At 40.0% G+C, this 12,495-nt stretch overlaps 1 protein-coding gene across 2 annotated transcripts in view; it reads left to right on the top strand.

Annotated features, from left to right (window-relative positions):
• The window catches only part of cdh23 (cadherin-related 23), a 194,363-nt gene that overhangs the window by 10,155 nt on the left and 171,713 nt on the right, over positions 1-12,495 (top strand). For both annotated transcript variants that reach the window (XM_013913214.1, XM_013913213.1), the window contains exons 2-3: positions 4,355-4,448; positions 7,324-7,398. In XM_013913214.1, coding sequence (XP_013768668.1) covers positions 4,364-4,448; positions 7,324-7,398 — 160 coding nt within the window. In that variant the 5' untranslated portion in view covers positions 4,355-4,363. The remainder of the gene's footprint in view (positions 1-4,354; positions 4,449-7,323; positions 7,399-12,495) is intronic.

Raw genomic sequence — 12,495 nt, 5'->3', positions numbered from 1 at the left:
AAAAATAGATAAAAGTTTTGAAATACTGCATTATTATAAATGTTGTTACTGTTGTGAGTGCAGCTAATCATTAAAACTTTATCACGCTTCCTAAACCAAAACCAGTGTGTGGAACAGGAACTCTGGTGCCCCGTAGCTGTTATCTGCTCTCCCTGGGGAGCACACTACCCAAAAGGTTCTAATAATTAGTTCCAACTTGCATATCAAGGCTCATCATTGGCATTACGTGCTATGACATGGGGACTCAACAACAGTCTTTACAGTGCAAAAAGCATGCAGGCTCCAGGAACAGGAACATAACCAAGAGTATGCTTGTTGTTTTTGAGGATTATGCGCCACGAGTTTGTCCCCTAGGGTCAGACTGTTATCATAGAGTCATAGCATGTCCTGAAGGGTCTGAGGTAAAACATTTTTTCTGGAACCAACCTGAGCTGTGGTGCATCACACTGTTCCAGTGTGTTTATGTGTAAATTTCTTTGGCTGGACCAATGCAGTCGTTGCTCATTACCAAGCCTACTCATCGGATTTAGCTCACGGCAACTTTTGTCTCTTCACAGAAATGAAAATTAAGTAGAAGAGCCACAGCTTTGACAGGAAGCATTCTTAGCATAGACTGGAGAACTAGAAACAGTGTGCTCCTGCAGAAGATCAGTGCATAAAAGTTGCCAAATTTAAATAATGCAGTTTTTCACTTTTTACTGAATTTTTAGAGTTAAGTTATTATGAATAACTTTCAAGTTTGTCATTTGCTCAAAGCAGTACTTAGCAGCTGGTTACTTTGCTTATGCCTCAGGCAGGCCGTGATAGGAGCCTGGAGTGATAGGCACAATCCAGGTTACACACATAGATAAAACGGGAGGCAGGTCGATGTGTGAGATTCCCTCGTCCTCCAGCTACAGCATTGTCCATCTGCAACTTTTGGGGGAATGCATGTTTGTGAGAATGTTTAATAACGAATCCACTTGCATCCAGGTCACAGCAGCGATGCTGATGCAGTAAGACTTTTTTTAATTTTCCATGGCTGCTCCTAGGGCTGGGCGATATATCGAGTTTTTTAAAAATATCGATATATTTTCATACGAGATATAAGATGTGACAATATCGTTTATATCGATATAGCTTATGTTACGTTATAATTATACTTGTGGAGCCGCAGGTTTGCCTCTCTTTCGTCCACTTTTGTCTCTATGCTGCGTTACTCGGCCTCGCCTCTCCTTCACTGAACACAGCTTCACCTGCAGGCAGCGACAAGATGAAAGCGGAAAATCTCCGTTAGTCAGTTACTGCGGATCGCCCCGTGCGTGGGGCTGGGCGGCGTCAACGTGTTAGCGAGCTAACCGCGCTAACGAGCTAACCGCGCTAATGACATGCAGCCCAGAGGGGCTGTACGGCCTAAATTCCTTTCATTTTCTCAAAAATCGACAGTGCGCCTTTTGTATGAATTCTGGTTGTGCTTACTGACCGCGAACCGATTTTATGTGGTACACAGCGCTCAGCAATCTGTCAAAAAATGTTTTAATATGACTTTGCTAAGCTACGGAGCTGCACCGCTTGATGGATTGTCGGAGGATTACGGCTACCGAGGAGGAGCCTCGCGGAGTGATACGTACTGTGCTTCAACGTAATATTACCGTACTGTGTGTGTATGAGGACCACAAATGGCACCTGTTCAGAGACAGATTTCACAGCTGCACCAGCTGTGAAATCTGTCTTTGTTATTAAGCTCAGCGTCTATTAGTTTACATTTTGACTGCACAATTGTGAGCTTTTTGTTATGCACAAAAACATTGTTTTCTTTTATTTATGGACCATGATTATTTAATAAATGCTGATAATTTATTTTTGAGTAATTTCTTCATGTACATCTACGCTGTATGTAAATAAAAGTGCCCGTGTGACATCTGGGACACAGTGTGACTAAGAACTCTCTTTTTGTTCTTAACTTATGGCTTTAAAAAAAAAAAAAAGAGATATATATCTTATATCGCCATCCAGCTAAAAAATATCGAGATATGAATTTTGGGTCATATCGCCCAGCCCTAGCTGCTCCCGACGCTTTCAGATCTAATGTGTCAGTCTCGACCAGTATCCGTCAGTCATATTCACCCATTTGTCATCTCAGAAATGTCCGTTAGCATTTGGAGGATGGCTGAGTAAGGGTCTGGATTATATGTGTGTGTGCGTGTGTGTGTGTTTGTGTGTGTGCAGGTAATGGACTGAGGGATCTGTTTCAGACAGCAATGTAAATATCCACCATTAATATGTAGGACAGGGTAAATAAAAATGATTTATATTGCACAACAGATATTTAGTACAGCTGTATTGTATTTAACAAGTTTGACACATTGTGTCAAATACCAATTAAGACCAGTAACAATATTTGCTGATTCAAATATGTGATATTCTGATATACTATTAACCGCCATTTTTTCTATCGGACATGTGAAACATAAACGGATTTCCCTAATAATTTTCATGTGTAGTTATTTACTTGACTGTAGAGTTTATAAATACTTTTGTGAGGGGTCATGAGTTTCTTGTTCACACTCTCTGCTTGGATCAGTTAGTTGTTGTGTTCCTGCTATTCTACACCTGTGTTACCAACAGGGAAGTTGCAGAGTGCCCTCTGGTGGACAAATTCTCCCACATTAAGATGGTTGAAGGGTGTTTCTTCCATCTCAATCACATTTTAATTTATCAGCCTTTATAAATAATGACACTGATGTGTTTTGTTTTCAGTTACTGTTTGGTTACATTTATCTAGTTCGGTTGTCATAGGAAACCCCCTTTCACAGCATTAAAGGACTTCGTCCTACATGGGGAAATTTGTTGCAGTGAAGAATTGCCCAGTGTGTTCAGATGTGGCAGTAAGGGGTCTTGTCTAAATGTCAGTATTTGGTGGATTCAAAACAAAACTCCCCTGAAAGCCAGGTGTTCAGGGTCCCAGAGAGATAAATTCATGTGAATAAAAGAGGGGGGAAGGAAAGGATGAAGGGATGAGGTAAAACAAATAATAGTGACAGCCATACAGACTGCATTGTTACAGGAATTGAAATAAAAATAATGCCGAGGAAACTAGAATCCAAATGAAAACAAATGTGCCTATTGAAAGGGACACACATGCATAGCTAAAATAAAGACATATACACATACAAATACACTCACACACATATTTATACAATAAGCAATGACAGCCTATTCTTTACTTGAAATTTCTTTCTCACTCACCTGTAAATTTTAGCTGCCTTGCTGGAATTGAATCCACTGCATACAGAACACCTTTAACGGCACCACAGCAGTATTTGAATTGTATATCCATGCTTCTTACGCTGGTGTCTCTTTAGTCATTTGCCATTCTTTGCTATTAGATACGTGAAGGAAAAGCAGCCCTATATTTGCACCATTTTTACTGTGAGCAATGGCACAGTGGGCTTCAGGAAGGAGGAGGATTTGGAAAGATAACACTCAAAAATTAAGTTGTCACCAAATGAGTTTGCCTACCTGTGTGGCCTTGTTGAAACAAGGCACGGCATATGGACATAGAAGTACATTTCAAAATACTTGGCTTAACATAAAGTTTAACATACAAAACTAATGTTCAGAAGTGCTCAGTGTGTCCCCTGCACTGCATATGTCCATACGATAGTCAAACTCGCCCCATAGTTTTGCGAGCATGTCTGGAGACACTGCAGCCGCTGCTGTTGTTATGCTACCTACTGTACCAGCAACCACATGAAACTCACGAAAACTGTCTTTCTAACAGTACGTGCGGTGATCGTTACTGGTGAATTAAAGCACTTTGAAATGAGTTGATTGTTTGTGATATACCCTGTGCTTGTGTTGGGGTATTATATGGCCAGAGAGCTCCAGCAATACTTGTAGTGTACAGGACAGCTGTATTATTTGACACACACATTTCAGCTTGTGGGCTTCACCAGGTTCACCATAAAACATACTGCAGACACCATTTGAAATAGGACAAGTATAATGAAAAAAAAAAAGCTAAAGCACCAGTCATATAATTCAAATACATTACACCCACATGCCATTTACATACAGCCATAGGGGTTCAAGCTATTCATTGTCCTGAAGCAGTCCAATAATAATAATTATAAACATGTAAGTGGTAACTTAAATTGGAGCAGTATGTATATATATACATATAAAAACTTAAAGGCCATTAAGAACTTCTGGCTCAATTCATCTGGAAATAAACAATGAAAATTGGGCTTAACCCAAGAAAATGCTTGTAAAATTGAGGATGAAATGTTGTTTTTCATTGATATATTGAGGATCAGGCCTAGTTTTGGTAAACAAAATGATCTGTCTGTGTTCTGTGTTTGTCTTTTATCAGGTGCAGGTGATGTCGAGGAGTGTGGGTTTAGGTGGCAGGATGGCAGTCGCCAAGCTCCTCCTTGCCTTCCTCTTTCTCCACTCTTTCTGTGAAGGTAAGTCCTGGCTGCGAAGAATAAGGATCTGTAAATCCACAGACTAGACTTTCATTTTGTCGAGTGTTGGTTATTAGGGAAAGGTCTTTATGCTGCATATTTTATACAGTTACTATAAATCCCTGCAGTAGTGGATGCATTTCAGTTTGATTTATGACCGTGGATAAAAAGTAGCAAATTGTGGTTTTAGTTGGCAGCTATTTTTGTGAATATGTAGAACAGTGTGAATTTGAAACTGAATAACTGAAAAGGTTTTAAATCAGTCAAACTTCCCAGAATAAAAGGCTTTAAAAAATTTGTGTGGTGTCAACATTTAACTGCAGATCTACCTTTGTTATAAGGTATCACGAATAACTATGGGTTTTCTAGTATCTTTATCAGTTACTAGGCAAAACAGGAAGATGCTAGTTTATGTTAATTAGGTTGATAGCAGGAGTAGTTGTCCTGCTTCCTTCTCTGTTTCCTGCGCTAAATGATGCTTTCCCACACTTTTTTCCTGGCCTGTGCACCTTTCAATCCTATTTCCCATTTTTTCTCATTATCATTCCTTCGCTCACGCTTTCCTTCTCTACTCTCCCCCACTGTCTCTTGCATAATGTCTCACATTATTAGTGTTAAGCCATAAGCACCACCAAGAAAAAAATGTCTGGTTTGCTTCCTTGCTGAGTATGAAGGCTTTTGGGGGGGGCAGATATAGCAAGGGAGAGCTCAGCTGTTGTGGAACGTCATGGTAACTGTCTCTCAGTGACAGGCAGGAGACACCTCCAATCACACGCAGCGCTGAAACAGCATGGAAAGTTATTAAGCGATTGTCACAACCTCTTTCCATCAAGCGCAATGAGTTTATCAAGATCTTCTTTCTCTGGAGTCCTCCAGTCTCTCACCTCGCACATTTTCTTTCCGTGTTGCTCCCTCTCTCTTTCTTCTCCTCACCTTTTAAATCCCTCTCTTTCTCTTGCCTCTTCTAACTACCCCATTAGCACACTGACCTTGTGCTTCTCTTGAGCATTACCTCCCTGATCCAGCAAATTGGATTTATGATCATCATTGTGATTATTTTGTAGCTGTAATCAATCCGCATTACTTTAACCAAGCCTGGTGTAAACCACAGGTACGGACAGGAGCTTATTAACCCTCACCCTAACTATCTTCAAACCCTGTCAAGCACGCTCCATGTTCTTGGCACTTGAGCGCTAGAGGCAAGCCAGAGATGAGCATCTTCTTCTGCACAGACGGGCACATGACTGAACAAAAAGCTCGTACTTTCAAAGCACCTATTCACTCTATCAAGCACTCTCACTTCAAACAAGTTGGCCTCCCTTTTCTTTTGCTTCACTGTCTCTGTGGTCTGCCGGCTTGTTCAGCTGATCAAAGACCATCAGCTTTGTTCGCTGATCTTTCCCCCTAAAAAACAGCTTGTATTGCTCTGCCTTCTGACATTACAGAACACTCGCCAAACACGGGATGCTATTAACCCCTTAGCAGTCCAATTAGTCCCCTAAACCATCCAATGTCCCGTGGGCGGTACGTCCGACTGCTAAGGGGTTAACCCTTTAACAGGCCCTTTTAACCTGTTGTGTTGTAAGGGACAATCCCTCCCATACGTAGATATTCCTACTTTTGTCTTTGCAGATGGTTTTTCTGTTTGTTAAATTTAAGCAGTTGTCATTAAAAATTAATACAAAGAGAAGACATCAAAGATAAAGCTGCAGTGGAGCTTTATCAAGGATAAAGCTCCACTGCTCCACTACTTTTTAATTCCTTTATCTTAAAGGAATTAAAAAGTAGCTCATTTTTAAAAAGTGCAGCTATTGACGCATTTTATACCACAGTACCTACACGTTGCACTAGATGTGCACCATTAAAATTAAAAAAATATTCATGTAAAGTTTTTATAATATTAAAATAATAATAAAAAATTGTTATTTGGGCATTTAGGATAGGACACCAGGAGTCTAGACTCTGGTAGCGATTGTGGGACAGGTGGTAGACATGTAGGACACAATATGAACGATTCACCATCAAAGACCAGGGAAGAGAAGCTGATTGGATCATAAAAGGCAGGCGAGAAGAAAATTGGATGAGTGACGATAACAAAATCAAGGATGAGGAAAGACTAGCCCTGTGATAGACTGGCGATCTCTCCAGGATGTATCCCGGCCCACATCCATTAACAGCTAGGATAGGCTCCAGGTACCCAGTGGCACTGAGAAGGATAAGCAGTTGAGAAAATTGAGGGAGAGATTTGGGAAGCAAACACGGACAGAACAGCAGGAAAAACCCAAACACCCAACTTGCACAAAAGCTTCCTTGAGGTTATTAAAGAAAGCTTTGATTACGAAATCCAAGATAAATGGTGGGAAAATAGAAAATGTCCAAAGTTTGATTTTGCAGTCAAATCAAAGTTTAATGCTGCCTGCAAGACTAACATCATGAACTGAACACACAGCTGTAGTGCAGTTTGATTTATAGACATTCATATTATGATGTTTGCTGTATAAATATTTGAGAGGGAGAGAAATCAAAACATGCTGTTGCCCCTTTTTTTATTTTAACAAAAGCAGCTATGTGCAAAAATATTACAGGAAGACCAATCAGAGACCATGAGCAACACTTGCTATTCATGAATTCTCAAATTCATCAAAGCGCATTATTATTTTTTGATAAAAATGCCAAATTGCAGTTATTACTTAAATTCGTGAACATTAAAAATGCTTTTAGTGGTAAACTTCTGACTTCTGAGAGAAGAAGTTAACCTGGGATTAAAAGTTCAAGTTTTTAATAGATTTCTAAAATATTCTTTTTGTTGTTTTTAGGACAAGTTTTCTAAAAAAAAAAGTGAAATGTATTTTGAATTGTTCTGTTCTCCCCAAAGGCTCCAACCAGCCACCACGTTTCCTGAACTACTTCTTCTCGACCTACCTTCTCATCTATGAAGACACACCTATTGGTGAGTAGATTCAGCACACATCAGTACATTTCTATACTTCGTATTTTGAATATGTACTTTTTGTGACATTTTTGTTTGGCAGTGTGATTTTTCTAATGTAAAATATGTGCTGTGGCTCCAAAAGGCTGGGATACACTGTTATGTGTGATGCGTCTACAAGGTCTAAAGTAAGTTAGTCTTTGTTTTGGCTTCGTCGCTGTACTCGCTGCGCAGATATGTTCCGTCCTCTCTTCCTTGAATACAAATCGCGGAAGAAAAAGCAAGTCAAGAGGAATGTCATAAAAAACGCTGACAGTGATGGAAATGGATGTCCGTTATCATGATGCGTGTATATGTATGAGTCTGGTTGTCTGAATGATTCTTTATGCTATATAATATTAAGCTTGCACAACAGCTCCTCTTGATGTTGATGTCTGAAAGAACTCGTCCACATCGGGTACCTTTGTGTGATTATAAGCTTGTTCATTACGTGTCCCACTAGTTTTGGCTCTATTATACCCTGTATTTATTTTCTCTTTTTTTTCCATGTCATTTCTGTTGGTTGTGGTGATTGACAGGGCAATTTGAAGATGTCAGGCTTTTCATCATCTCTGAGGGTGTCAGTGGCTTGGAATTAAAATCCTTTATAGTGGATTGATTTTCTAGGAGTTTGTTTTTTATCACATGACCTTTACACTCTACCAGTCTGTCAACACTCCTAGTCTGAGTCTTAAATTGTTCACTTATGTCTACACCCTGAGAGCTGTTTTCTGCGAGTGGTTGCATGTCACGGGCATTGTCTTGCGTTTTTAAAATGCACCATCAAGCTGTCAATGTCATCTCCAGTGTCATCATCTCAGTTAAATGTTTTGTACTATAGCCAGGACAGACTACTGTATCCCACAATAGGACCTACTGTAAATCTGCATCATCATGACCTCAAACACGGTTGCCCTCAATAGTTGCCTGGTGTGCCATATTTATCCAAAAGGACAAAGTCGGTTCTGGCGGAAGGCCATCTCTTCATAAACTCAGCTGCTGTTCTAACCAGTGAAGGGCATGGATGTGTTAGTGGGTGGCATTACTAATTTCCCTAACTACTCCATTCCACATTCCAATTGCTCTTAGGCCATGAATTATTGTCCTCCTCTCAAGCAGCTGGACGTTGGTACAGCAACGCCCTCCATTGGTTTAGAGAGCTGTCAGTCATGTCCTTGGCCCGGTCTGTAATGGCTTACTCAGTAATGTGATTGTGAAGCCGGCTTGAATGATCAGACAGTGACAATTTGTCAAGATTATCGTTTATTAGCTCAGCAGATGTCCTCCTCTAGGAGGCCTTCCAATTCATAAACACGTAAACACACAAATGTACTCACTCAACCACACGAGCCTATGAGTCAAATGTTGGTGTGTTATGTGAGGAAAGGATGTGACCTAGTGAATAATAGCTTAAGATTCTTTTTCAACCTAAACACCTACAGGTGTAGGTGTACAGAAGCAATTACAGCTGCACTGGATTGACGTTACGCTTGCTTTTCATTTGAATAAAAGGCCATAATGAAAAAGAACCCGCATATTTTCTCATCTCAAGGTTCGGTGCAAAGATTGTGCAAAGAATAAAGAAGTGTTAAATTGGCCTTTCAGGGCACAGTGGAGGCGATTTAATCATATTCAAAACTTAATATGTTCCTCTGTACTTCATTAGACCATTATTTTCACACAAATTTGATGAACGTAAATGAGCACCTGTCTGGCTGACTGGAAGCCAAACTGCTCAACTTGAGCGCAATGATCAGGTTTCCACAGCCACAGTGATTGGTTACATTTGGTTACCATGGAGGTTGCTGGATTAAGTCATTGTGGTGGTGTAACAGTGGTTCGTGTGAGCGGGCTGTCTGAGATGACACCAAGAATTAGTATAACAGGTACAAGAAAAACAGCCTGGGAAAATTGCTGTACATGGATACTCGTGGAGACACTTAAAACACCTTTTATTTGGCCTTGTCTTTTCAGCAGATCGGTAACTTCAGCACATGGCCTCTAAGTCAGTATCCTCATGCCTTCGTACACCATGCAAAAACACATTCAATACAATATTTATCAGGCAGATGAGGGAACACATCCAAACATGGATATTTCACTCACTTCTCTCCTCCTCTCAGCAGCAAGGGATTTGATTTGGGAACTGGCACAAGTTGTTTGAAGGATGCTGCGCAGATGTGTGCTGAAGATGCATATGTAACACAGTGGGATTAGGCTGTGACTTGGTGTGAACTCACACAAGTGACATATACTGTATACTGTCAACATACTGGCTGGTCAAATGACTCCGGGGACAACGGCTAACTTGTGGGCGCTTCCAATATAGTCGGTGAGCCAAATCTTCCTGCTACGTGCTCTGACCATTTTGAATAAATAAAAATTTGCTTTTAGGAAGCAAAATTGTGGTCAGGTGATAGACAGTAGTTTTGAGATTATATTTCAGCAACTACAGTTCTTTTTGCACCAAACACAAACGCATGACTGGTCAGCAGAAATCAGTCTGCAAGCAAACAGAAACCAGAAAGCTTGTTTCTTTCCTATGCTTTCTTCTTCAGATTTCTCCTTATACTGATTATTTTGAGTCCAACAGAGGTTCCATTGTTTTTCATGCCCAAAATAAGAACAATTTCAGTTTAAAACACGAGTGAGGAGGACCCAGGAGAAATCTTTTGCCCACCCTGGCATGAACGATGCTTGTGATTATGTTGCATTAGTGGTCTGCTGTACACTGCAGTTATACAGTGATACATGTTATAACATATATTTTAATGTTTTGTTTGGAACCAAATCCTCTCCGCATTTATGTTCAGTCTCTGCATGTCCGTGTGTTTGTGCGCGTATCTCTGTTTAGTTCGAGTCTACATGTGTTCACATTCAGTGACTTTTATTCATTTATTTATTTTGTCACATCCAGGCAGTGCGATCATTCAGTCTTGGAGGGGAGGGCAGCTAAACAGAAGAGCTGGTGTTTAAATGCAATGGCAGATAACAGTGTGTGTTGTGTCAGGAAATGGGATGTGTAATTAGACAGAGAGAACACTTTGATTAAATGCTCTCATCTCCTAATCCACTTTGCCCTGATTCGGCAGATTAAGCTCTCTACTATGTAATTAACTTGTGGAAACACAACATTTGTCGCAAAAACTTCCACACTCTGCTGGGAAGGTTGGTGTATGTCTTGTAGTTTATGCCAATTAAGCAAAAGGCTTTGCTGCCTCGTTCTGTTCAACAATTTGGCTCGTGCTTTAACCTCATGCCAACCCATGATCATTTATGTGGGATAAGGTTTTTTTATATTCATTCAAAATCATTTCTTTTTTTTCTTTTTTTTACCAAGGAAGTGAGAATCCTCAGAGGTCCAAGAAAACAACAGGAGATAAGCTTCTGTGTGCTGTTTGCATGAATGTAGGAGATGTGTTTCTGAAGCAACCCTTTGAGTTATTGTAAGTTGATCATATTCATCATCGACCTGAACAGAGAAAAAAGTCTTTATTTCCTATAGATCACATAATGGACATACATGACTGGCATATATGATATATATGCCAGGTTTTTTATTAGACAAACTAGAGCTTCCTATCTTACAGTGTATTTTCTTCTTTCTCATGTTTTCTGTCTGATTTTAGAAGAAGCTAAACGAGACCTGAAGCATGGCTCTTCGATTCACTTTCCCCCCCTCCCTCTCTCCTTTAGTCTGCATGAAGGATGTAGAGCCATAGCTGCATCTCCCATTACCAGGACACTATTAAAACAATTAAAATAACAACCTTCTGTCAGAATGTCTTCCCTCTCCCGTTTCTCTCTTGCTCTCCTCTGCACCCTCACATTCCTCGACTGCCACAGTAAATACCTTGCACTTTTAATTAGCTCTGTGGCGTACCCAATTCAATAATAATTAAAGAGCAAGAGGTAGCCCCAAGGAAGAACTTATTAAAGTGTTCCCCTAAATGTGTTGATAATGTCTGTGTACTCTCCCCAGCCAATTCCCCACTGTCAAGCATGCTCTGCATTAACTGTGGCTCGTCAACTCTCTGTTTTCTGGACACTGTCTCTTTCTCAGCCTTCTAATTCGGTCGATCGGCTCTGTCAGCTTGCCCGCATGCATTGAAAAAGCGGTATTTATAATTTTCGTGGGTTGTTGTGGGTTGATGGTGTCCTAATGTGAATGGTTTTTATTTTTACTGGATCAATACTTTTTGATAGAGTTGTCTTTATCTGACATCTAAAAGCAAGTGTTTGAACCGGCATAGACAAATTTGGTATTAAACAGGTCATGGCAGGGGCGATTGTGGAATCAAGCATTTAGATTTAGGGGAGCTCAGCCCCCAATCATAGTGTGCTTGAAGTTAATATAAAGGGTTAAAAGGAATATGCTGTTGGCACATGTTGTCAACTTTCTGCAACCTAAATAGTTGTATTACCTATCATAGTGTCTCTGAATCATTCAGAAAAATAATCCCAGATTTCAATAACACACCCGTTTTAGGGTGCACCCTTATTGTCAAATAAGACAAATATCATGTTGACAAGAATTTTCTACAGCCAGTTAACTATTTGTAGTAGAGGAGATGCAATATCAAAGGAGAAACATGCACAACAGTATACCAGTTTCTTAACCACATACAGGCACTCAACCAAATCATCAACGGAACATTATTCAGATATTTAAAAAAAACAATCTATCATAAACCTGGACTTGTTCAATTTTGCAAATCATTATTGTCAGGTTGTCCTAAAAAGTCCCAGTGTAATGATATAAATATAGTGAATGTGGTCAAAACAGAAGATACTTTGGATTTATAACTATGGGGTTGACTTTGACTCTTACTTCTTTCTTTTTGCTCTCTCTCTCTTTTGCTGTCACCATCCTGCTCTCGTTCTCTTCCTCTGTGCCCTTGTGCTGTCAATAAAAAGATAAATGTAACACTGAAAAAACATTCCAACTCAGTAAAGGCATAATTTGATTCAAATCAACGTATGATGATATTCTAATTGAATTTGCTGTTGGCCATTAACATATGAGGTAGCCTTCCGACCAATGTTCCCTCTAATTTTTCACGTGTCTGAGCGAACACA

Source organism: Pundamilia nyererei, unplaced genomic scaffold, assembly GCF_000239375.1.
Source record: "Pundamilia nyererei isolate P.nyererei 1_Seehausen unplaced genomic scaffold, PunNye1.0 scaffold00120, whole genome shotgun sequence".
In the NCBI taxonomy this organism is placed as follows: Eukaryota; Metazoa; Chordata; class Actinopteri; order Cichliformes; family Cichlidae; genus Pundamilia; species Pundamilia nyererei.
This window is presented reverse-complemented; position numbering and strand designations above follow the sequence as displayed.